Source organism: Vipera ursinii (genome assembly GCF_947247035.1).
Source record: "Vipera ursinii genome assembly, chromosome: 3".
Taxonomy (NCBI): domain Eukaryota; kingdom Metazoa; phylum Chordata; class Lepidosauria; order Squamata; family Viperidae; genus Vipera; species Vipera ursinii.
The window spans coordinates 177,668,221-177,695,952 of NC_139516.1; the positions used below are offsets into that span (position 1 = coordinate 177,668,221).

At 36.4% G+C, this 27,732-nt stretch overlaps 2 protein-coding genes across 9 annotated transcripts in view; one reads left to right on the top strand and one right to left on the bottom strand.

Moving 5' to 3' along the window:
• Positions 1-27,732, top strand: part of MTFR1 (mitochondrial fission regulator 1) — a 200,036-nt gene that overhangs the window by 1,019 nt on the left and 171,285 nt on the right. Inside the window, exons 2-9 of one of the 7 annotated variants that reach the window (XR_014492324.1) lie at positions 3,200-3,265; positions 4,639-4,782; positions 5,285-5,383; positions 8,024-8,148; positions 10,275-10,510; positions 11,886-12,123; positions 12,904-13,054; positions 15,479-16,859. Coding sequence is in view for 5 of the 7 variants with exons in the window: in XM_083361224.1 (XP_083217350.1) it covers positions 4,717-4,782; positions 5,285-5,383; positions 8,024-8,148; positions 10,275-10,510; positions 11,886-12,123; positions 12,904-13,054; positions 15,479-15,535 (972 nt within the window). In the remaining 2 variants the exon portion in view is untranslated. Of the gene's footprint in view, positions 1-3,199; positions 3,295-4,638; positions 4,783-5,284; positions 5,384-8,023; positions 8,149-10,274; positions 10,511-11,885; positions 12,124-12,903; positions 13,055-15,478; positions 17,438-27,732 lie in introns of those variants that run through there. The other 6 variants (XR_014492325.1, XM_083361224.1, XM_083361227.1 and 3 more) reach the window with 6 other exon arrangements.
• PDE7A (phosphodiesterase 7A) overlaps positions 22,013-27,732 on the bottom strand; it is a 48,253-nt gene continuing 42,533 nt past the window's right edge. For both annotated transcript variants that reach the window (XM_083361217.1, XM_083361216.1), the window contains 2 exons: positions 26,288-26,368; positions 22,013-23,825 (listed from right to left, as the gene is read on the bottom strand). In XM_083361217.1, coding sequence (XP_083217343.1) covers positions 23,614-23,825; positions 26,288-26,368 — 293 coding nt within the window. In that variant the 3' untranslated portion in view covers positions 22,013-23,613. The remainder of the gene's footprint in view (positions 23,826-26,287; positions 26,369-27,732) is intronic.

Sequence of the window (27,732 nt, forward strand, 5' to 3'; positions counted from 1 at the left end):
AGCCATAGGCTTAAGAAGACCTGTCTGGTTCAAAATAAATAACTCGGTATAAGCCCATCTAGACTTTGCCTCTAACACTTAATGAAAAATTCTAAATTTAAGAGAAAATTTTTATAAAATGTTTTATAGATGGCATCTGGATCCCAAGAAGCTGTCCAATATGTATCCTAATGTACAGTCTAAATGCTGGAGGTGTGGTAGTTTAGAAGCTACCTATTTTCACATGTGGTGGACTTGTAGAAATATAAAAGCTTTTTGGATTAAAATTTGGTGGAACATTCAAAAGATTTTTAAGAGAAAGATAAAGTTATCCCCGCAATTGTTTTTATTGGGCATTGTTGTAGATTGTGATGTTAAAGAAACTAACTTGATGTTGAACATGATAACGGCAGCACGGTTACTGGTGGGACAATATTGGAAGAAGGATAGTTTGCCCACTGTAGAAGAATGGGTGTTTAAAGTTTCGAATCTTGCAGAAATGTCTAAGATTTCTGCTTATCTGAAGGATCATTCACAGGAAAGATATATTTCAGTTTGGAGGAGATGGATAAATTATATTCAAAACAAGTATGGGACCAAAAAGTACCATTTAGCTTATGAGTAGATTTTAGTGGGATATTGTTATTGGTACGTTGTTTGTAGTTATGTTAAAAGAGAGTTAAAGCGCATTATGAATTTGGTTAATTGTATATTATGCATAATTTTTATTTAGAATATGATTATTGTAACTATAATCCTGTATTTATCTCTGGGAAGTGGGGGGGGGAGTGGGGGGGTTTGGGGTGGGAGGGATTTGGGGATATATTGTAAAATTTTGTTTTTGTAAAACTCTTTAATAAAAAAAAAATTCTAAGTGGGGCACACAACATCTGTGATCTACAGTAGGATTCCTGCACAGTCAAAGAGATTCTCTCCCTTGAAAAGATCTAAAAATCCTTCCTATATAGTTAACATATCACTCACCCACTTTAACTCATCACCCGCTGCAGTCTTTTACTTCCTTTTCTCCCACAAAAACAAAATTTTTTCTCATCTCTGACATTAGCTGTGTCTATTACATTTATTGTTAGAAAATGTGTTTATGATTTGACATCCATAGTCAAAATGCTTCAGAACTTTGTGGTTAATATATTGAAGTATATTTTGAAAACAACTTTAAAAATATGTTTGCAAAATTGTGTTGTTGCATCCAACAATATTGTGAGAAATAGGATCATGATACACACATAGATCTCATTTAGTGACAATTGGGACCACCAACGTAGTCATTAAGCGAAGTTGCTAAGTAAAACTAAGACTCTGCTTATGGTCTTACTTCAGCATTCCTTTGCTTTACAGACCTGAAATGTTATAAATATTTCATCATGGTAACTGTGAATGGTTAGTAAATAAGGTAGTCACTAAACAAGGACTTCCTGTAATCTCTGTAATCACAATATTTGGTTTTTGCAGTTAAATGGATGCAATAGGAAATGATATGAAATAACTGACATCACACAAAACTATTCTGAATCTGAATTTACAGCTGAACTGAGCTATACAGAAAATAATCTGACTTGGCAGAATACAGCTTTTTATTTTGCAGTACTGATACTCGCTCTTCACAGATATAATTGTATTTGTTGTGGGAACGAATATGTTCTCCCATAAATTAAAATTATAGAGTTGCAACATGTAGCAACCATGTGTGCAAAACCAGTAATTTTGTATAGTTAATTATTATAAGCTCTGGCTCACTCATTTATTTGATTCTGCCACAATTAAGTTACTTCAAAGACAAATAGAAAGTTACCAAGGAATGGTCATGCACTCACAGAGATGACAAAAAGGTGTGAAGGCTATGTTAGACATTTTGTTAGCAATTTGTAAAGTGCCTTGTGCTAGTAATAGTTTCATTAAGTATGTATAACTAAGCTTGGTATAAGTTAATAAAAATTATATATAATATAAACCAAAATAATAAATTCATTTTAGAATATAGTAAATATAACCAATTGCTAATGGATGCAATTACATTAGTATGAGTACACCATTGGAAAACTTGAAAAATTAGGTTAGGAAAAGGCCATTGTGGAGAAATATTATTTGTTTACAGTTGACATCAAGTAGTTGACACATAGTCAACAGTCAGTACAACTTTAATATAAATAGAGAATATCTTTCTGACTTAATAAAGGTCCTATGAAAAGAAGCATTCTAATAGCCTCCTTAAAGTTCAAAATATTGAACTCTAAATGTAGGAGATAAATGGAAAAATGTCTTAAAATTTAGGATGCATTATTTATTATTAATGAATTTGATAGGTCAACATTTTACTAATTTATTTGATCCTATACTTTTAAACAGGCTTTCACACATCTGGATCTTCTATCAAAAAACCAAATAATATCTACTCTAAATGTTATGTCGTTAGCACAAAAAACTCTATTTGATTGTCTGGTTCAATTTGATTTTATAACTAGGGTCCCAGAACACACACAAACAAACTCACGCATGCAGAGTAAAAATTAGAAATAAAAAAATAATATAGCAGCCAAAGCAGAATAGCTACACTGATTGCCGTTGATCTTGTCAGTGTTAAACATTACTGAACAAATCACATTTGTTTATTTTATTCTCTGTAGAAGAATAGCTTGGTTCTTACATAGCTTGGTTCAATTTGTTACAAAATAATTATACAAAATAATACATTTTAGCAAAAGAATGTAAGTTCTTGTTTTAATGTTAGAATTTATAAATCTAAACGCTGTAAGAGATTGTGTGGGCAAATGGGATGTTTTGTGGACAGATTGTGCTATAAATACTCATATTAATGGAGAATTGCAACTGTGTACAGGTAGTCTTCAACTTACAACCTCAACCCCAAAATTTACTATGTTGCTTCATTTAATTTTGGGAATGGATAACCTGTTCTTTTTTGTCTGGATCAGCTAGGAGCTTCCAATTATTAGCTCTTAGAAGAGCCAACATGGGTATTAAAGTTAACATGTTGAAGTATTATAGAAAGTCCTCAGCTATGGATGCTTATTGGATGATGATTTGGGGTTAGTCATTCTCACTCCATTACATGTCTGCTGTTATGAGAAAGAAGTTGAAAGAGAAAGTGCTATGTAAAATGCTTTGAGGTCCAGGAGCAAAGATAAATCTAGCCAATGTCAATACTCATTTTTAACAACAAATACTATATTTTTTATTTCAGGTTAAAGGAATATTTTTAAAATGTCACCTGTGAAATATATGTCATGAAGTGAACTGCTATTGCCAGGTGAGAAACTGACAACTGAACAGCCACAGGTTAGCTTCTAAAACCTGCTATAAGTAATAAAGCCTAAAACTAGGAACTGCCTTTCCAAATGAATCTATTTTTCCTCTGCTAAAAGAAACTAACCATCAACTAAAAGAAGTTTATAATCAGAATGGAATATTTTGTGATAGCAGTTTTGCTTGAATTTCATTTCCTTTTCTTCAGTTGCATTTTTCCATTACAAAGCTCAGAAATTTGATTACTTTCCAAAATAATCGTAACTGTTCACTTGACTAAATTGTTCTTATTCAAAACTATATATTATTATTGGTTGCACAGTCTGGCAGATGTTTAGTCTGGATTTGGTATTTTTATCCACCTATTGAATCCTTTCTAAGGACCTGGGATACATAGATGTTTCATGGTGTTAGAGGTATCATTGCAGCATATAAGCTGTTCCAATAAAATTGCTTTTTGCAATTGACGGATGATGATTTTGTCAGTGCCGATAGTATTCAAGTGATGCTCCAGATGTTTTAGGATTGCACCCAAAGTGCTTATTCCTATTGGTACTATCTTTGCTTTTGCTACAGTCAATCTATTTATTTATAGGTCTTTGTATTTTATAATTTCCTCCAGTTTTTTCTCTTCTGTTTTGCTGTCTCTTAAGTACTTCCACACTCACCACACAGATGTTTTTATATTATAATTTGCCTAAAGTATACTAAATGTTTTAATGCAGTATGCTTTCAAAATTATATTTGTTAAAATCATTCTCAGGCATCATATGGCATTTATAATTGCTTCAGTTGCTGGTACCAAAACTCAGGCCCTACAGACAATTTATTATATAAATTACATTAAATAATTGAATTGGTTACCGTTATCATACTCATTTGAAATGTGATCTTTGAACATTCCTATGGTAAGTACGATAACAATTTATCTGAAAAAAATATTAAAATATATTGTGATTGGTCTATGGCAGGGGTAGGCAACCTCGGCTCTTTTATGACTCATGGACTTCAACTCCCAGAATTCCTGAGTCAGCATAGCTGTCTCAGGAATTCTGGGAGTTGAAGTCCATGAGTCATAAAAGAGCCGAGGTTGCCTACCCCTGGTCTATGGGTATACCCTGTATAACTTTAAATGTATGCTTTTTATACAATTGGTTCTTGCTTCTGTTGTTGCTGTTTTCCTTCTAACTTTTTTCATGTTTTGAATATTAGAATACAACTTTATAGTGTTTAATTAAAGGTGGTGTATAATTAAACTACCACTTACATACTTTTGGTGAAAAATGCTAGAGCTCTAGCTGTTATTATATTTATTTTGAGATGAATTCTCACATTGAAACAGTTGCATATTTTGCTTAAATGTTTTTTTCTCTCCAGGATGACTATGGAGCTTCTACCTCCTAGCAAGCTAAGGTTGTCAATTTACAAATTACTGAAGCCTTTACTTTATTCTAGATGATCTGCTGGATTAAGCATCTATTTAGAGGGATATTTATGCAAGCTGGGCTAACTATGGAATCAGTAAGTATATCATTACAGTAACATATATGCAAAAACAAAGTCTGAATAATGTATAGGGAATGACATGCATAAATGCCAATTACATTAAAATGACATAAACACATAGTATAATATTTAAATATAACTGAATTTGTGGAATATAAGTATACATAAAAGTTTTCTGGATTGTGTCTGATGAATAGTTCATTTCAGTAGTCCATTATAAAACATAATAAAAATAATGTTGCTTAAGAGAGATATTGTGAGCCCATTCAAATTTTGTTGGACTGAGTATATTGCCATTTTATCAAATTTATATTGCTGCTCATGTCACTTGCATGACTCTGGTTACTGTACAATAAAATAAATCTTAAGTTGTAAATCTGTTTTCTGAATATACAGGCTTACAATGCAATTTGATACATGTTTACACAAAAATAGTTTTCCTGGATTTATTTAATTGTAAGTAAAACTTCAAAATAAAGTAATATTGACACAGACAATTTTTTTATTTTATTTTCAGCTGCTTTGGTCAAATAAATCTTATGGTCCAAGCAGAAGTATTGTAAGAAAAATTGGCTCCAACCTTTCTCTGATACAATGCCCAAGGGTTCAATTTCAGGTAAGATATTTACTTGTTTGCTTTGATTTGCAAAAACTACTAAGACCTAAACATCTTGGTCTGTGGTACCTGGGGATATATAAGTTACTTTCTGTCAGTTTGGAACCAAAAATAGGGATATCCCCAAATTAAATTATTTCCTTAAGCAAAAAAAGTAGTTACATTAATGTTAAAGGTTAAAATTTAATTAAATGAAAATGACATGGATTTATAAATTGGATTTATTGATCCTGAAGTCTTCATTGGTGAGAGTAGAAAATAATTCAAATATCTAATGAAACTCAATGTCAGCATATTTAAAAGTAGGTGAAAAAATGGTACTATTTTCTGATTTGAAAAATAGTCTCTTCGAAATAAGAATTTTGTAAAATAATTTTGTAATTGAAAATAGCAAACTGAATACCATTGATCAGACAAAGGTCAAATTCAGCATATTTTTAATTTTAGATTTATTTTCAGATGACAATGCCATATATTTTAAATAGAACTTCCTTTTCAGTACTAAGTAATGAGTTCTGAAAGATTTTTCAGTAATTGTGATTTATAGTAAAACTAACATATATTTGAAAGTTGGAGAGAACATATTTTTAGGAAGATTGGTCATTATTTATTTCTATTGTACTCAGATGTCAATAACATTGAATTTTATCGAACTCTTGTGAATTTTAACAGCTCTTGAGTGGAAAAGGCATTCAGGGATAAAATCATATTTACACATTACAAATTCAGCAACTTAAAAACATTTTGTATCATATGTGAATATCATAATGTCCTTTTTTTCTAGAATAAAAAATATTTCTTCCCTTATTATTTATCTATAGATACATTTATTTTATGATATTACTGGTCTAAGCTGTCAGTGACTTCCGAATATTTTTGATAAACCTGGGCAGAAATTAGAAATAATGTCTTCTATCTTAATCAATACTTTTCTCTGGAACATTCACCAAAGAGAAATGCCAATGTTAAGAGATCTTCACTCTGTTATTCTACATACTTTAGCTATCTGAAGGCTCAACATAATGTTCACAGCAGCAGCAGCAGCAAAAGGCAGATTCAGTTGTTTACAAAGCTCTAATGCAGGGATAGGAAAGAGAGTTTAGTGGTGGGCACAAATTCAGTTTAAAACCAAGCCCAAGAGAATAGGAAAATACAAGTGTGTTCTTGAGTTGTCACATGCTTGATGTTTAAAATAGTTATTAGACTAAAAAGGTTCTCTGTCCCTGACCTTTGCTGAAAAGTACTATAGTTTTCTGAATGGTGGCAGAATAAACTTTAAAAAAAAACACCTAATAATATCACAGCTTTCTTCCTGCTTTCTTGAAACTTTTCTATAGCATTCTCTCTTTCCTTTTTCTTCCTATCTTGCTCTCTAGCTATTATATCGCAGGATCGTGCACTGAGCCTACTGTAAGTCAGTCTTCTCTTTTTCACTAAAGTTCACTTGTAACTATTGGTATTTACTTACATTTAAATCTGATTGTTAAGAATCTTAATTAACTTCTGTGTTCCTTATTTTCTTGTGCATAGAGAATGAGCTAAAGATCTTTAATGACGGTGACAGTTTTGTCATTTTTGGAAGCCTAACAGCAAAATATTGCTGAAAAATTAAACTTTTCTTCAAGACAAACATACTCAGGATTGCTACTTTAATACTTAATTAGTCAGATATTTTAAATGTGGATAGGAAATTTAGATATTTATTTTGGTGCCCCAGGTTTAATCTTTTCACAAAGCTTAGGTTTAGTTGCCTATCTAGCTTAAGGTCTGACAAAAGGCAAATTTGAGTTTGTCCTGTGGCACATCTCCAAAAAAGCTTGTGAAGTCTGAAATAATAAACAAGCGAGAAGTTCTAACCCACTTAAAATACTTGCATATATAAAAGTTCTAGTTTCACATGACCATGAAATAATCTCTGAATAAAGTGTTGAACTATTAAAAGACATGGTTATATGCTTTTCTTCCTTTTTGGAAATTATATCACAATGATCCAGTATTAGACAGAATAGTCACAGTGATAACACTCTCATTGAACACTGTAGAATAGCAAACGTAGGCTTGATTTTCAATAAAGATAACCTTACAGTATTTTTAACTTCAGCCATTTCTAGAAAGTAGTCCTTACCTGGGCTGGCAAATCTGGAAACAGATACATTAAAATAACGCTTATTAACACATTAATAAGGATTTGGATTTTCTTTCTCTGAAACGAATTTCTGTCTTCCATTTCTCATCCAAATATTATGTAATATGTATGAGAAATAGTTTGAAATTAACCAGATTCTTCACCTATGTAACTTTATTGGTATATGTAAATTTCCTAACCTGCAGCTAGATATTTGCTATGTAATACTCAATTTGTGTGTCATATCATTAGGAAACAACAATGGAAATGCTAATGCTGTGGGACGTTCCTTAGATTTCTTAGATTGGATCATGCTACTAAGTTTGAAACCTTGCTCAAATGGGGAAAAAAACCCTAGTGTTTTAACTCTTGTATTATCTTGTTCTCCCTCCCATTTATTTATCTTATTCATATTCTCAATCTGTATTTTAACTTCATGTTACCTTTATAGTGATGTTATACTGATCCAGGCCCAGGCAATTGCTCTAATATGTAACATTATCCAATCAATCTAGCTTCCATCTCAGCCTGCAGAAAACACTCAGTCTAACCAACTAAAAGAAGATGCAATAGTCTCCCTTGTAGATGTAGGCTGGGTTGCTGAAGAAGATGATGGAGACAAAGTGTTTACACGGTTCCGGTATGTTTCTCAAAGCTTACCCTCTATTATTGGTTCTTTAAGCTTTGGTAGATAACCTGTTGACCAAGGCCATTAACCAACTTCTATGAAATTTACCGTTTGAAAATCAGGTTTTCTGATAATATGAAAACTGGCCAATATTATTGATCAAGGAAGAAAATCTTAACAAGCTTTAGGGATTCTTTTAAAAACATAATAAATATGTTTTATTATCTAGACTTTCTGTTTATACAATAACTTTATGCTTATATAAGCATATATTTTTGTAGTATGTTCCTATTTCAGTACCAGAATATCTGGGTAGTAGACACAAATAGATGTCCAATATTATTTTAGTCAGAATGAGTTATGAGAATGTAAGTGCAACTCTAGGAAAGGAAAATCCATTATCAAGAAATAGATTAGAGGTAGTCCTTGACTTACAACCACAAGCCCAAAATTTCTGATGCTAAGCAAGACATTGCTAAGTGAATTGTGCCCCATTTTATGACTCTTTTTGCCATGGTTATTAAGCAAATCACCAGTTATTAAGTGAATCATGCAGTCATTAAGTGAATGTGGCTTCCCCATTGACTTTGCTTGTCAGAAGCTCCCTAGATAGGCTGCAAATGACAATCCCAGATGCTGTAATCATTGTAAATACATGCCAGTTGCCAAGCCCCCAAAGTTTGATCACATGACTATAGGAATACTGCAATGGCCATAAGTATGAGAACTGGTCATAAGTCACTTTTTTCAGTGCCATTATTACTTTGAATGGTCATTAAACAAATGGTTGTAAGTGGAAACTTCCTGTATCTTTCCAGTTCTTTTCAATTGGTTTTGGCATAAAGATGACCTCTGTTGCCTTTTTATACGTAAAAGGATGGGGAAGAATATTCTATTGATACTCCAGTATTGACAACATGCGAATTTATATATTGGATAGATTTGTAATAATCTGGCTCTGTCCAGAGAAGTTCACAACTAATTTTAAAAATAACAAAGCAAAAGAAATATGAAAATGAAAGCACTGATAAAATACTATTTGATTTTCTCCTAGTTTGATTTAATTACTGTGAAGTAGGTTTATTTAGGGACGCGGTGGCTCAGTGGGTTAGGATGCTGAGCTTGTCGATCAGAAGGTCGGCAGTTTGGCGGGTCAAATCCCGAGTGCCGCATAGCAGAGTGAGCGCCTGTTACTCGTCCCAGCTTCTGCCAACCTAGCAGTTCGAAAGCATGTAAAAATGCAAGTAGAAAAATAGGGACCACTACGGTGGGAAGGTAACAGTGTTCCGTGCGCCTTTGGCATCTAGTCATGCCGGCCACATGACCACGGAGATGTCCTCGGACAAGCGCTGGCTCTTCGGCTTTGAAACGGAGATGAGCACCGGCCCCTAGAGTCAGAAACGACTAGCACGCATGTGCGGGGGAACCTTTACCTTTACCTAGGTTTATGTAAGGTCATGTACAGTGAAAGCCCTTGAAAGGGAAAAAAAAGCCTTAACTGACAGCAGTTCTAGTACAAAAGGAAAAGTACTTACACAGGATCTTTAGGGGCTTTAGCAGTTGCTGAAGTTTGAAGGTAGAAGAAACCAGAGAACAGTAAGCAAAGCAAAATTATAAAAAGTCTTATGACATTTTAACCATCTGAGTTCAAGACATCTTTTAAAGGTCACATGGACCAAAGAAATTATAATGCAATTTAGACATTAAAAAAGCTGTTAAAGTGTTATCAGACTAATGATATCTGTATAGATGAATTTTTCTGCACTGTTTGCAGACATAGTAATTGAAATACAGTGGTTGTGTTTAATATCTAAACCATCTGTTCTTGAAAGCATTTTATTATTAAAATACAATTTATATTTTTCTAAATGTTATCAGATTTTTAACTTATCTTGCTGAAGGCCAAGGAACAAAACTGAACACTTTGCCTTCACCTTTCCAACAGAGCAGAATATAGTTTAATGATGTTTACAGGAACTTTTAAACATTTTAGCTTAAATACAAACATGGCAAAGACAGCATTCTACATTTGGAAAGAATAAGATATTTGGTTTAAGAGACAGAACTTTAACCTGGCTACCTTTGATTAAGGGATTTATGCTACATGATGAAAAAACAAGCTATTTTTTTTATTATAGATCAGAAGGCTGGTCAAAATCCCAACTATTCCTTAAAGGTGAAGGCTGCTCAGGAAGAGACTCAAGTACTGAAGAATTGTTGCCCAAGAAATCACAAGAAATGGAAGACTCCAAAACTGCAGTAGCCACAAACAATGAAGCATTGCAGAAAATAAATGCATTGGAAAATGAGCTTGCTAATTTAAGAGCACAAATAGCCAAAATTGTAAGCCTACAAGAACAAAATTTGGCAGCAGGTATTAAGTTGTCCTTTTCTCTGTAAGTTTTAAGTGTTATGCCTATAGACAAAAAATATTAAAAATTCAGATGCAAATATTCTTCGTGTATAAATTATGACATTTAGAAAATTAGTTGCTAGACTTTATCTTGACATGAAAGATCTGGAATGGGATATTTCTGTATTATTACCCATCTGCACATATGATCTTGAACCTGCTTTCCACAACCTGTTGTTTTCCCTTTGTGGTGGATGATAGCATCCATGATTCTAAGCCAGCATACTTTGCTGAGTGCATGTGATGAAAAGTGTAATCTGGTGCACTAGATAGAGTAATAGTAGTAATACTAGTAATAGGTTGGGCAAAGTTACATTAAACTCTTGTAGAAATCTGAGTCAAGATGATCTTGGGATTTGTATTACAAACTTGGCAATAGTAAAGATTTTGACTGGAAGTTCTTAAAATGAGACTTGTGGTTGTTCTTACACAGTATCTAAAAATAATTTTATGAAAGGTTCAGTTGACACATTATGTGATGATTAATTTTTTGCCCGCATTTCCAATTTTCCTTTTACCCAACAATGTAATGTATTTTCCTGAGCAATAGTACAGAAACACTGTTTCTTTCTATAATTGCCGATTGGATAGCAGTAAGTTTAAAATGCTGGGGGTTTTTTAACCTATAAAACTATATATGCTTTGGCAGCAAGATACTTAAAAGAACCACCTTTTCCAATATAGAATGGAAGTGAGTTGATCAACCTCTTCATGATGAAATTCTCCCAGTATCTTTTAATGGTCTACCATGTGTAGGAAGTAAAAAGGACCAGGACTTATGGGCATTGGCTTTCAGTTTTCTAGCCCTCATATTTTGGAATGTTTTCATTTTTGAAGTTAGGCTGGCACCCTCATTGGCCTTCAGTAACTTTTAAAAATAGTACTGTTCCTGAATAGTTATCATTTTCTTCATTATGATGTTGTTTTTATATTTAGTTAACATTCATACAGCTACCAATCTTAGCCCTTATAACTTAGGCAGCAAACAGGGATAGAAAACACAATAAACTATGTTTATCTGTAAATGAAAGTCTTTTTTTTTTTGCTCAGCAGTATAGAAATGTAATAAATGTCACAGACTAGAAAGCTGCTTCAATACTGGGGTCAGTATTTTTACAGCCAAGCTATGTATTCCCTTAAAAGAAGCTTCACATTTTTCATTATATTTTGTGTTAGAATGGAAACTGTCAAGAACAGAGAGGGAATATAGTAGTGGTACATGATAATTCAGTTCAGTGCTGATTCTATTTGGTAAACACAATAATGGATACATTTTTTAAAACAAAAAAATATTAAAGATATTTGAAGCATGTTTAAATGTACATTTCTCTTACAGCTGGAATAAGTTCTTCTGCCTCCCTTTCTGTCCTACCGCCGCCGCCACCACCACCCCTGCCTCCACCACCACCACTTCAGCACAGTGTTTCTGCCATTGACCTTATTAAAGAGCGCAAAGGAAAAAGAATAAATTCTGGCAAGACTCTGATAGATAGTGATCCAAAGAAGCTTGAAATGCCAAATATGCTAGATATCCTGAAAGACATGAACAATGTCAAGCTGCGCTCAGTGAAAAGGTATGTTTTCCCCTTTAGTTATTAGAGATAGGGTTGCAGGGAAGAAGTGCAGTATTTTGATTATTGCTATGCAGAGATGGAGATGAGATAATCATTTATTTGTTTGATTCACATAATTAAAGTAGCCTCCCAGAAGTGAATGTGCATCAAGTTCATTGTTTGGTTTTCAAACAGGAGTCTGTCATTTTAACAAGTACAAATAGATCCTCTTAACAATCAGAATTGGGACCCGTAACCACATTGCTAAGTGATAGTTGACAAAATATCATGACTTTATAATGTTGATTTTCCTGGGGTGGTTAATCAAGTCACTAGAGTCGTTAAGAAAGACATCACATGGCCCAAATTGCAGCTTTACTGATGGCTTCTCAGTGAAGTACCTTCAGAAGGCAGCTATTCACATGACCACAGGACACTGCAACGGTTGTAAACGCCTGCCAATTGCGAAGTACTCTAATCTCAATCATGGGATTGCAGGGACAGCAATCTTAAGTACAGGTCATAAAGTTATTTTTTCAAGACAGTCATTAAATGAATATCTGTATCAACTTTTAAAACGAAAGAGGATGATATACTTTATTATATATTTACTGTGCCCAGCTGTTTTATCTGGTAGACCTGAATATAAAGAGGTATTCTGATACTTCTTTCTTGTTTTTCTGGCACTTGAAGTGTGAAAGCAAAAAAAAAAAGATAGGCAAAACATTGGTGAAAATGGCGCATATATTTGCCTCATTTGAAGTCACTGTGTCATAAAAGCCTTACCTTATTCTTTTGAAGGCCAGAGGAAAGCACAATAAGGAGAACTGCTGACCCAACAGATCCTGCTGCAGTAATAGCTGAGGCTCTTAAAAAGAAATTTGCGTATCGATACCGTAGTGACAGTTCAAATGAAAGTGATAAACAGAATTCAGCTTTTGAAACAAAGATGGTAAGTGTTTGGTCCCAAGTTTGTCTGTTGTACTGATCCATGGTGTGTTGAACAAGTCATAGAATCTGGATGTACTAACATCAGGAGTAAGCCGGTTTACAAGCAACCAAGTTTCACATTTTAGGCTTAGCCAAGCAACATTGGAATTTACATAAATTCAGGACTAGAGATCTCCAGAATGCCTCATCTCAAGAGATTGGCAAACTACAGGGAGTGCAGAATTATTAGGCAAGTTGTATTTTTGAGGATTAATTTTATTATTGAACAACAACCATGTTCTCAATGAACCCAAAAAACTCATTAATATCAAAGCTGAATATTTTTGGAAGTAGTTTTTAGTTTGTTTTTAGTTATAGCTATTTTAGGGGGATATCTGTGTGTGCAGGTGACTATTACTGTGCATAATTATTAGGCAACTTAACAAAAAACAAATATATACCCATTTCAATTATTTATTTTTACCAGTGAAACCAATATAACATCTCAACATTCACAAATATACATTTCTGACATTCAAAAACATAACAAAAACAAATCAGTGACCAATATAGCCACCTTTCTTTGCAAGGACACTCAAAAGCCTGCCATCCATGGATTCTGTCAGTGTTTTGATCTGTTCACCATCAACATTGCGTGCAGCAGCAACCACAGCCTCCCAGACACTGTTCAGAGAGGTGTACTGTTTTCCCTCCTTGTAAATCTCACATTTGATGATGGACCACAGGTTCTCAATGGGGTTCAGATCAGGTGAACAAGGAGGCCATGTCATTAGATTTCCTTCTTTTATACCCTTTCTTGCCAGCCACGCTGTGGAGTACTTGGACGCGTGTGATGGAGCATTGTCCTGCATGAAAATCATGTTTTTCTTGAAGGATGCAAACTTCTTCCTGTACCACTGCTTGAAGAAGGTGTCTTCCAGAAACTGGCAGTAGGACTGGGAGTTGAGCTTGACTCCATCCTCAACCCGAAAAGGCCCCACAAGCTCATCTTTGATGATACCAGCCCAAACCAGTACTCCACCTCCACCTTGCTGGCGTCTGAGTCGGACTGGAGCTCTCTGCCCTTTACCAATCCAGCCACGGGCCCATCCATCTGGCCCATCAAGACTCACTCTCATTTCATCAGTCCATAAAACCTTAGAAAAATCAGTCTTGAGATATTTCTTGGCCCAGTCTTGACGTTTCAGCTTGTGTGTCTTGTTCAGTGGTGGTCGTCTTTCAGCCTTTCTTACCTTGGCCATGTCTCTGAGTATTGCACACCTTGTGCTTTTGGGCACTCCAGTGATGTTGCAGCTCTGAAATATGGCCAAACTGGTGGCAAGTGGCATCTTGGCAGCTGCACGCTTGACTTTTCTCAGTTCATGGGCAGTTATTTTGCGCCTTGGTTTCTCCACACGCTTCTTGCGACCCTGTTGACTATTTTGAATGAAACGCTTGATTGTTCGATGATCACGCTTCAGAAGCTTTGCAATTTTAAGAGTGCTGCATCCCTCTGCAAGATATCTCACTATTTTTGACTTTTCTGAGCCTGTCAAGTCCTTCTTTTGACCCATTTTGCCAAAGGAAAGGAAGTTGCCTAATAATTATGCACACCTGATACAGGGTGTTGATGTCATTAGACCACACCCCTTCTCATTACAGAGATGCACATCACCTAATATGCTTAATTGGTAGTAGGCTTTCGAGCCTATACAGCTTGGAGTAAGACAACATGCATAAAGAGGATGATGTGGTCAAAATACTCATTTGCCTAATAATTCTGCACTCCCTGTAATGTCCATCCAAACTTTTAACTTGGCTTATTATCAGTTCCAGTATTTATGATTGGTTTCCTTGAATTAAAGGAGCAACATGCCAGGGGAACATTTGCTTCCTTTCATTCTAGTGGATTTAGTACTCCCACTAATAGAATCTAAAGCAATGAATTTCAAACTTGGCAACTCTTAAGAGCCGTGGACATAAAGGAGCCTTGGTGGAGCAGTGGGCTAATGCCTCCTTAAGTAACACCAGCTGCCTGCAATTAGTGCAGGTTCACATCCCACCAGGCTCAAGGTTGACTCAGCCTTCCATCCTTCCGAGGTAGGTAAAATGAGGACCCAGATTGTTGGGGGCAATTAAGCTGACTTTGTAATAATGCCGCTTGGGGGGGGGGGAAGCCCTAATAAGCAGGCATATACATAGAATGAAGGCTATTGCTAAGCACATTGGTTTGTGCTTAAATTGTAAGCCTCCCTGAGTATTCGGAGAAGGGCGGGATATAAATGGGATTTTAAAAAATCGTAAAAATTCCCCAGCTACTGATCTAAAAGGTGTTTTATTGAACTGCTGGTCAATAAAAATTCCCACTTATTGTATACAAACATTGCAAGGAGGAAAATACATGGATTTTTTTTTTTTAGTTTATACGTTCTTTTTCTTTTCACAGTTTGGGCCACACCTGCTGAAGCCTACAGGAAAAATGAAGAATCTGATTGAAAATTGATAAGTAGAAAAACAATGCTTCAGTATAAAAGGACCACCTCAACTGTTTTGAGAATTAGATTTTTAATTTTACAATACTGAGTAGTGTGTCTTGCTTCCATGAACAAGTTTAAAAATGAAAATTCTACCATGTTCTAGCACAGGTTTTAGTATTTATGTACAAGCTGTGTTGGGCTAACACTAATTTATAAATGTCACTCTTAACCTTACGTGAATGAAATTATAGTTTAAATTATTGCTTTGATGTAATATCTGAAATATAATAGTAGGACATATTTAACCTGTGTTGACATCTCATGTTGAACTTGAAGTACAGACTTCACTGCAGCTACTTTTCTTTCTATAGGGCAGACATGTCAAACTTGTGATGTCACATGATGTCACGCAACGTATCGGGAGTTTTGCCATTGCCGGCAATGGGGTGGGCGCAGCTTCTGGATGCGTCCGGCCCATGGGCCGGCAGTTTGACACCCATGCTATAGGATGAAGGTGACAACGCTAAAGTATTTTATTATTAGCAGAATTGGCTAAATTTAAAGCAAATGCTGCATTAGAAGTATATTTATATGGAAGAAACTAGAAAAAGCTTGATCATGTTTTTACATAGAATATAACACTATAATTGCAACTTCATTCTAGCGATAATGCACATATGAGCATATCAACAGTTACTAATGAAACTTAGTATCTAATTAGCATTGTTGCCTCCTTCATAGACCTTCAATCCTGCTTACCAATTCCTGTTGAACTGAATTGCAGATAATAAACAACTGTCAAATAAGTCAGAAAATAATTTGAGATTAGGGGGGGGGGGAATTGAAGACCAGCTTTCCTATTGAGTAAAACATTTTACTTCTTGAACAGAGTATTTTGTCATCTTGGGTAGTATTTGTGAACTGCTGAATAATTTGGTGTGACATCGAAAAGTGGTTTATCTGCATATGTATTAAGAGTAAATTTAACATAAATGTCATGAAATGCTTAAAAGCTTTCACTTTGAAATTTGTTCAAATATGAAAATGTTTTTAAATTGATCATGTAAAATTCCTCCCAGGTACTTTTAATGCAGGGCTTTTCAACCTTTTCACCCACTGTACCACTTTTAGGATATGGCAACATCCCAAGTACCACAGTTGCCTAGCAAGGTGTCAAAAGCCTGATGACCAAAAAAAAAGGGAGGGGGGTGATAAAGTACAGTTAGCCCTTGACTTACAACAGTTCACTTAGTGACTGTTCAAAGTTACAATGGCACTGAAAAGTGTCCCCCCAAGCCACAGCTGAGCAAGACGCCTGCCCGCCCGGTAGCACTCTTCCTCCTGTCCAAGGTTTTCATTGTGAGCATTTCTGTTGAGGATTGGCAGCGGGGGTGGGGTGGGCAGGAGTTTGGTTTTTATTCCCCCCCCCAATCTGCTGGGTGGTTGCAGCAGGTTTGGATCACTTCACATGACTGTGGGACATTGTGACCATCATAAATATGAATCAGTTGCCAAGCAAGCATCTGAATGTAAATCACAAGACCCTGGAGATGCTGCAACATCTGGGCTCAGAAGAAGCGCCAGGATCAGCACCGAGCTCCAGCTGGAGCCTGGCATTAATCCTGGCACTTCCATTGAGCCCTGAGATCCCTGAAGAAGCGGCACTGATCCTGGCGCTTCCGCTGAGCCCTGCAGCTCCAGCCATCTCGCTCAGGCTTGTGCGGTGCTACCACCGGTTCAGCTTATTCTCCTCCCCCGCTACCACTTTTCTAGGATGGCCACATACCACCTGCCAGGTGCCAATGTACCACAGGTGGTACCCGTACCACTGGTTGAAAAGCCCTGCTTTAATGTTTATTATTGTTTAGCTATATCAGTATTTTTAAACTTTTCCACCACTGTTCAAAATAAAAAAATAGTATATTTCATTAGTGTGGTCATTTTTTGATGCTTGAACAATGAATATTACACAACGGGACCTAAGAACATCTAAAGCAAATAAAATGAACAAAATGTATGCATTAAAACACGGGTGTCAAACTCACCGCATTACGTGACATGTGACGTATCATAACTTGTTTCACATTGCTGGAACTGCTGTGGGCGTGGCCTCTGCACGATGCAACTGGACAGCAATTTGACGCCCCTGCACTAAAAGGATTGGTTCAATTTAAAGATACAACCTGTATCTGTTAAGTCCTGAATCAGGTTTGCTTTAGACTGGAAAAGGTAGTTTTAAAAAGGGGGGGTATGGAAAGTGTTTTAACCTTGGAACAGCTGCTTCAAATTTTCCAATGGTTCAAAATGTCAAATTGTGGCTGATTTATGATTTGTGAATAAAATATATTTTCAAATGGCTGACTTATATAGCAACAGAGATAAATCATATCTCTGCTAATATTTAGACAAAATAGGATGATGTGGGAACAGACCAATGAGAGGAAGATAGTTAAGCATTGTTGTTGTTAGCTGCGAAGTCGTGTCCGACCCATCGCGACCCTATGGACAACATTCCTCCAGGCCTTCCTGTCCTCTACCATCTTCTGGAGTCCATTTAAGCTCACGCCTACTGCTTCAGTGACTCCATCCAGCCACCTCATTCTCTGTCGTCCCCTTCTTCTATTGCCCTCGATCTTTCCCAGCATTAGGCTCTTCTCCAGTGAGTCCTTCCTTCTCATTAGTTGGCCGAAGTACTTGAGTTTTAGCTTCAGGATCTGGCCTTCTAAAGAGCAGTCAGGATTGATCTCCTCTAGGACTGACCGGTTTGATCGCCTTGCAGTCCAAGGGACTCGCAGGAGTCTTCTCCAGCACCACAGTTCAAAGGCCTCAATTCTTTGGCGCTCAGCCTTTCTTATGGTCCAACTTTCACTGCCATACATTGCAACTGGGAAGACCATAGCCTTGACTATACGCACTTTTGTTGACAGGGTGATGTCTCTGCTTTTTAGTGTGCTGTCTAGATTTGCCATGGCTTTCCTCCCCAGGAGCAAGCGTCTTTTAATTTCTTGGCTACAGTCCCCATCTGCAGTGATCTTGGAGCCCAGGAAAATAAAATCTGTCACTACCTCCATTTCTTCCCCATCTATTTGCCAGGAATTGAGAGGGCCAGTAATCCCTTCATGGATTACTGCCTTGTCGTGGCGAAGGGGCTTGCGTAATTCAATGAAGCTATGAGCTATGCCGTGCAGGGCCACCCAAGACGGACAGGTCATAGCAGAGAGTTCTGACAAAACGTGATCCACTGGAGAAGGAAATGGCAACCCACTCCAGTATCTTTGCCATGAAAACCCTATGGACAGTACCAAAAGTTAAGCATACTATCAGTCAAAAAACTTCAGTCAACTTGATAGTCTAATTTATTATTGCTAGTTTGTACTGTTTACGGGAACTTAACCTTCCTGTATATAAATGGATAGGTTCTATATGTTTTGTGCTGTACCTGTAAGTAAATAATTGCTTGTATGAATACAGGTAGTTCTAAATTTACGACCGTTGCTTACCTACTGTTCAAAGTTATGTTGGCCTCCAAGGGCCATCACGAGAGTGTTGCACTGCTCCCAACCAATGATCACATGGTCACATTTCAGGCCCTTGGCAACTGGCTCACATTTATGATCACATTTTGCAACTTTTTTGCTATTTTCTGGCCAAAACACCCATTGATTAAGCATCATACTTACTACTAAATGGTGTGTGTAATGACAATGACTTGCTTAACAACTACCCTGACTTAAGTTCTCAATTGTAGTCATACACTGAGGACTATCTGTATGCATTACAATAGTATGCCATTACCACTACTGAAGGTATGTAAATACAAAGCTTCCTAGTACAACTTTTAACTTAAGAGAGCAAAGAACAGTATTTGCTATGGATTGGATTACTGATAACATGATTTAGATTAGAGGTAGCCATGGAATCAAAGGAGTAACTACCGGTAATCTTGATCTAGGTAATTGGTCCATGAGTTGCAATTGTAGTTGAGGTAACTTGTAAGTTAGTTAAATAAAAAAAAATTCACAAAGAAACCATACAAGCCTAGCAGTAATGTGATTTTAAAGATTTTATTTTATTTTAAAGATATAATAAATTTATATCCCATTATGTCCCACTGAGTTCTAGTTTATCAGTATGTAGCATTGCTGTTTCCAGGAATAATTGGAGTCCCCAGCAATTAAAGAGTTTGAAGAGAGGTACTGAAAACAGACTGGGTATCTTATTTCTGTAATCAGTGTTGTGCAGATTTAAATGGTATCAATAGCTGTATCATAGCTAGCAACGTCTGCATATTAGAATGAGCAATTTTGAATATCAGATCGAATAAACAAGGAGACTGGTGAATCTCAAAACCTAATGTATAAAAAATCTGTTCTGCATAAATTGCATTTTATTCAGAGAAAGAATGCTCATACCCTAGACAATTGGAAGGGGGGAGTGGTTTCTCAAGCAGATTTATCCAATTATGATTGATAATTAATTCAATGTATTCAAGACTGGATAGATGTTGCATCTCTAAAAGATCCTGCACTATAGTATTAGTATTATATGACAGCAAACAAAGGAGTGGATTACATTAAAAGGCTGGAATGAAATCTACACCATGACTGCTGAATAGTGTTGAGGTTTTGCTCAAGACCACAAGCAAGCCAGAAGTTTTCTGTGCTGTCTCTGATGGCTGATACAACTTGGAAGAATCATTGTGTCATGACTGTTAACAGGTCTCAATGAAATCAGAAACACTAAGACTGAAGAAAATAAGAACCCCAGAAACATCAGGAAGGAGGTAGTTGCCAATGAGATAGCAGTTATGGTAGAAACCTATGTGCCAAGAATAAAAATCTCAACAACAGAAAGCCAGACTCTGGACATCTACATGCAACTAAGAATCTATAAGCTCTTTTTTTAAAAGACCAGACAAAGCACAAAAGTTTTTAGCAACGTATCAAATGAAGAGCAAGGGAGAATAGAAGGTGGCTGCACTTCAACCAATAGGAGTTATGGGACACTCCAAGTTCAACCCACTAAAGAGAGTTAAAGCTGCTTTTATCCCTTCTTTCTAACCAGATGTTTTGTGCACAGTGCCAAGTTTCACAAATAGTTTGGAACTGAAGAGACTTAAGTGGAACCACAGCTGTTGATAGCAAGTTTTTTAAAAAAATTTGATAAAAATAAGAATTACTGTATGCATTGAAGAGAACAATGACCTTGCAATTAAGAGTTCCCACACTAGCACCTGTCTGAACAGCCTCAGCTTTGATGGCCCTGATTTGTGGGCAAAACAATGCCAATGTGCCATTTTCTAAGGCATATGAGAGTCAAGGAACACCCATCAGTGGATAAGATTTTGCCTCCACATTAATATACATAAAAAAGGTTATTTCACTGCATTATGTTATGTTCCCCAAGAAAAGGCCCCCCTTCTAATCAAAGTCCGTAACTACAAAGATAATACAGAAATTGTGATTAGAAAAGCAAGAGAAAGAAAAATGAAAAAAATACCCTCAAGACAAACCACTGGTAGCTTTTTAATAGGTATAGGCTTATAGCTTATTGCAATACAAGACTTCTTAGTTTCCCATAACAACAATCCTCTGAGGAAGTTTGGGGCTGATGAATTGTGACTGTCCCAAAAACCATAGTGAGCTTCCATGGCTAATGATGGCCTAGAACCTGGATCTACCCATACTGTATATTCGAACCCTTCAAACACCTATAGTGCACTATAGGTTATCAGAGAAAAAGGCTCCTGGCACTGCTACTGTAGCTGAAGAGACTGAGGATATAACTGGACCCACACCCAGGAATTTGGGCCCTAGGATATGCTTCCCACTAAAGATTTTCCTTGGTTTAGAACATTTTGATTTATTTGCACTTAAAGGACACGGTGGCTCAGTGGGTTAGGACACTGAGCTTGTCGATCAGGTTGGCAGTTTGGCAGGTCGAATCCCGAGTGCAGAGTGAGCGCCTGTCACTCGTCCCAGCTTCTGCCAACCTAACAGATCGAAAGCACGTAAAAATGCAAGTACTGTAGAAAAATAGGGACCACTATGGTGGGAAGGTAACAGCGTTCCGTGCACCTTTGGCATCTAGTCATGCCGGCCACATGACCACAAAGACGTCCTCGGACAAGCGCTGGCTCTTCGGCTTTGAAACGGAGATGAGCACCGGCCCCTAGAGTCGGAAACGACTAGCATGCATGTGCGGGGGAACCTTTACCCAGGGCTTTTTTTCTCATAGAACACTCAGAACAGAGTTCCAGCACCTTTTTTGGATGGAACCTTGTAGGGTAGGCATGGCGGGTTGTATGACATGTGTGAGTTCCGGCACTTTTTCTCTTACAAAAAATGCACTGCCTTTACCTATTTGCTGCATAAGGACCACAAAGAAAACATCTACAAAACGTTTTGTAGCTTCTATAAGTTCTTATAGAATCCAATCACTAAGAAATTCTTTTGATTAATGTGATCTTAACTATTTCTCCACCTTTCAAACTAGACTCGAGATAATGTGAAAAGTTTTTATTATTAATCAAAGATTAACAGCAACAGGCACATTAACATGAGGATGGCAAAGCCTTTAAGAAATGGCTTTACACTGAAGCTCTCTCCCAAAAATGGCTGTTGCAAATTGTAAACAGAACAAAACAGTCTTTACAGTAAAAACAAGGAAAATACAAATGAACAAAATTAAAGCACCAATTTCTCAAAATAGATTACAGTTGTGCTTACAGTACTTTAAAACTTAAAACTTACAAAAAAGGAATGCTTGAAGATTAAAAATTAGTCCTTAAAATTTGTCCTTAAAAACATTTCTCCTTTTCACATCAAAAAAACCCAGAATGGGTATAACATTTCAGTAGAGGGAGGGAATAAGTAAACAATGCACTTTTTCAATCAACAAAATTTGGTCACTTAGCTTTGTGCATAGTTTAAGGCAGCTGTAACAACCTATCACTTCCCCTTCCCCCCACCCCACCCCACCCCCGTGGCTGCTCATGAAAATATCACATTCTAAAAAGAATAAATTAAAAAATGCCTTTTGACTCCTTTTCATTTTCCCCTTTTTTCACAATCCCACCAGGTACTCGTTCATTCTTCCTCTCTCTCTCTCTCTTCTCTCTCTCTCTCTCTCTCTCTCTCACACACACACACACACACACCACACACACACACAAACACACTGCAGCGTAAGGGGCATTTTGTACCCTTGTTATGAAGGACATGCTTTCCATCCCACTTTATTTCAGACTGGCAATACCCTGAGCTGTTTCTGGTAGTCATTCCACCTTTTTTGTTGCATGTGCAGTTCAAGTGTACAATAACAAAAACAACATGCAATTGTTTTCACCATAGAATCTTAACATAATTTGAAGTTCTTCCTCTCCTCCATCCCACCTCCCTTCCCAAAATTCAGAAGTATTTCTGCTTGCTATATTGCATTCCTATACTCTGGAGTAAAACATGGCTGTGCTTTATGTTAAATGTTCAATTCCCAATGCACAGCCAAATTTGTAACCCACGGCAGATTTCTCTTACTAAGAGAAAAATGAGCTGCAGTTTCAGATTTGATAATTTTTTTAAAAAAATCAGTGGTTCCTTCACAGCCATGCAGAAAGGTTATTTTTGAATCTACAGTTTCCAAGTCTGTGTGTAAACATAAGTTCTTGCCCAAGGCAGCCAAGTATGGGCACTTCACATTTCCACATTTTGGACAAGGATCGAATGGAGTCCTGCTAAATTCCAGGAAAATAGAATCATCCATGTCACGGAGCAGTTTTGAAGGCCTTACGTCAAATCTCCTCTTAAAAAAACCAAACAATGTGGCACATAACAAATCTTGAACTTTCCCAGTCCAGACTTGTATTCTTCTCAGGGTTGCATATTCAAGGTTCCATGCAGAAGCCAACCGAGGCATATGCATATTGCTCTGTATTCAGGTCTTGTAACTGAAAACCAGTTTTGAATGATTTCTCAAAGAAAACTATTGGAAATAAATAATGCTGGCATTGTTTAAACTGAAACCTTGGCAGTCAGGCAGAATTTATCCTCAAACGCTGGTCTATAGATACCAAGCAAGAGCAGTTTGTTAAGCAGATATTCTGGGGTCAGGATAATCGGTGTTCCTGAGGTACTACATCAGAGTCTGTTTCCTCACATGCAGGATCAGTATCATCACCGCTGCTAGATTGTTCTCTCTGAATACCTTTCCAGCTAGCTTTATTCAGTCCCATGTGACCAAGCATAGTTTGAGACAGTTTGGTGTTTGAAAAACGAGCCCATTCTGCAAATAATGGTTCCACCAAATAGGTCATAAAACCTAGAAAGACAAAATAAGTTACAATGTGAACATCAAAAAACCCTACCCCACAACTCTATACATTTTAAGAATAAAATAGAGCTGGAAGGGACCTTAGAGGCCTTCTAGTCCAGCCCCCTGCTCAAGCAGGAGAACCTATACCATCTCAGACAAGTGACTGTCTAGCCTCTTTTTAAAAACCTCCAGTGATGGAGCGCCCACAATTTCTGGAGGCAAGCTATTCCACTGGTTTTGTCCTCAGTCAGGAAGTTTCTCCTTAATTCCAGGTTGCTTCTCTCTTTGATCAGTTTCCAACCATTGTTTCTTGCCCTGCCCTCTGGTGCTTTGGTGAATAACGTGACCCCCTCTTCTTTGTGGCAGGCCCTCAAATACTGGAATATTTCAGTTTTTTAAAATATACTGTACAGCATATACATATTACTGAGCATAGGAAATATATACAGTGAATAAAATACATTTGTAAATATAAATGTATAGTCCTTGAGAAACAGTCTATCATTCTTTCTATGAATTTAGTTTTACTGTACAATATGCCATATTGTACAAAGTGACCACAAGGGCAATTCGGAAATAAACCTCCATTTGGTTATCAATGACAGACACTTGCAGATACAGAACTTTTATTATACACATTAGAAAACTACAACATTACTTTTTGACATAATCGCCATGCAAATTGAGGCATTTGTCATAATGTCTTACAAGGTTTCAAATTCCTCTGTAGTAGTTGTTTGATGCCAAATCTGGCCTATGGGGGGAAGCGATCAAAAATATCCCAATGCAACTGCTTCAAAAGTTCTAGCGGTGTGTGGGTGAGCATTATCATGAACCAACACCACACCAGAAGTGGTGCCATGGAATATCCCACCAAATGTGAAGATTCCAAAGGAGTACTGCTAGTGAAGTTCATGGAGCATGGTTCGACCATCAATTCAGAAGTCTACTGGGAAATGTTATGAAAACTGAGATGAGCCATCCATAGCAAGCATGGGGGTATGCTGACTTCCAGGGTAGTGTTGGTTCACGATAATGCTCACCCGCACACCGCTAGACGCACCCAAGAACTTTGGAAGCAGTTGCGTTGGGATATTTTTGATCGCCTCCCCCCATAGGCCAGATTTGGCACCAAGCAACTACTACAAAGGAATTTCAAACCTTGTAAGACGTTATGACAAGTGCCTCAATTTGAATGGCAATTATGTCAAAAAGTAACATAATGTTGTAGTTTTCTAATGTGTATAATAAAAGTTCTGTATCTACAAGTGTCTGTCATTGATAACCAAACGGAGGTTTATTTTCAAATTGCCCTCGTACATTCAAATCAATAGTCACACCCAATATTTAGGCTAAAGCACAGCCTTGATGTGGCTCTTCCCAAAGATCTAGCATAAGTGAAAAGGCATTTTCATCCTGAACAGCTACTCCCTTCAGTACTCGAGCAGAAGGATGATATGGCATTCCTGCCCTGCCAGTGGGCTTCCCCAACGATCCAGCTGACCACTATAGAAACAGGATGCTGCATCAGTTAAGTTTTCGGTGTTATTTATTAAGTTCTTATATCTTTGTGAATAGTCTGTTTTTAAGATTGATATAGACCAGGGGTCTTCAAACTTGGCCCTTTTATGACTTGTGGACTTCAACTCCCAGAATTCCTCAGCCAGCTGGCTGAGGAATTCTGGGAGTTGAAGTCCACAAGTCATAAAAGGGCCAAGTTTGAAGACCCCTGATATAGACACATATTAATTGCAAATAACAGCCATTCTCCTATTATGTAACTAGAAATGAGTTTCAAATTTATGGCTGGAATCTAAATATAACTGCAGTATGTATCACACTGTGTTGAATTTGGGCACCAACGCCTATTATGATTAATTTAAACCATAAAGCTCAGAATGGAGCAGGCAAACCTATCAAAACATTTCTTTCCTCTTCCCCCTACTTTCCTTCACCTTGATTTTATCCATTGTCTTTATTTCTGTTTGTATTTTATATTAGGAATTTTTTTTTTACTAAAAGTATTTCTTTTTTTAAAAAAATAATATATATATATTTCTTTTCCAAAACTTGAATGTAATATCTTAACGAAGAAATTAGTTTAAATTTGGCTGAGTTGTTACTTGTAAACTCTTGTTTCCTCATTTATAAATTTAAAACTTCAGTATAAAAATGCATCAAACCTAAATTAGACTGAAATTTTAAGCTCATTTCAAAAAAGCAATTTAATAGTATTTTGGGCAAATTGTAAGTGCTAGATAAAAGAAATCCTGTTTCATGAACACAGAAACTTTTTAAAGTCAATGAACATAATTCAAGTAACATTTATACACTGCAATAAAACAAAAACAATTGTTTGCAATCTGCCAAACACATTTTAAATTATTCAGACAGTTCATTTCTAGCTCCTCCATATTATATATTAATTAAAAAAATTATGACAATTTTCCACATAAATCAGTAATTACCAATCTGGATGTTGGCAACGGTTTCTGTCTGTCGATCACATAGTGGACTCACACCTAAGCAGTATTTTTTCTCAATGTCTCCTACAACAGAATAAAAAAAATATTGTTTTAATAATTTATTATTCACAATAAGTCAGGAAATATGCCCCCAACCTCCAAAATCTACAGTAAACATATGGGGATCCACAGTGCAGAATGAGCAACTGACTGAACGCAATGAGTGAAGAAAACAAAGTTCTACCGTGGAAGTGAAACCCTCACTGAGTGCCATTGTAATTTTGAACAGTCACTGAATGAGTAGTTGTAACCCAAAGATTAGCTGTATACTACACCTAATATAACTATTATTATAAATTCAGCCCTATCAGATAAAATCCATGGAACCCCAGACCCATTCTTACCAAAAATTAGCTGTAGGATTTCTCAGTGTTTTGAGAAGGAGGATAGATCAATACTGCTGTGCACCCTTAAACTTTTACAATTTACACTTACACTTGCACTTATACACACACACAGACACACACACACACAGACACACACACACACACACACACACGTGTGTGTGTGTGTTCCCATGAAAACAGAAAACACCACTCTCCAATCAGATGCCTGAACTCCTCATGCTGTCTAATGTAATAGCAGGGTGGGAGTTATACATGATTATACATGTTATACATGTTATTTTAATAGCCAGACTGAAGAAGGAAAAATCACTATTTTTCAAGGAAAGTACCACACAAAATTTGAGATAATAAGCAATAATGAGTTCCTAGACGTGTTTTGGATTTCAAAGAATTTGGCTACTAAGGTTTCTAAAGTAGAGAAACTACTAAAGAATTGTTTGAATCATAACCCTGAGGATAAAAGGAAATCTTTTAGATGGAGACTACGGGTAACCAACTTACGACAACAACTGGGACTGGGATTTCTGTTTTTTCAGAGCGTATCGTTAATCTGAATTGTCATTAAGCAAGTAGTCCTAAGTTGAGGACTGCCTGTAAATGAAATGTACTACAATGGTGGACAGTTGTAAAAAACATTTTTTAAAATAATTTCAATAAAGGTACAAATTTAAGGGTGGTTTGGGACACAAATCTTTTATTGTTAGAGAACATAATAGGAAACTCAAAAAAAGAGTCAACACACAAGCAATTTTGGATGAGATAAACAGAAGAATTAAAGAAATCTCCAGAAAAGATAAGTATTTCTCAACAAACTAAGCTTTTACAATGATAATTATATATACAACATAGGAGAAATTGAAATAAAAATGAAATATGTAAGGGAAAAACATGCTGAGTTTGCAAACAAACCAGGCAAATGTTTGGCATATAAATTATAAAAAGAAAAAGAGAAGAAAATGGTTTTGAAATTACAAGAGAGAGATACCGTACTTAATTAGTGGATATCATGCCTATACAAAAAGCATTTCATCAATATTATTC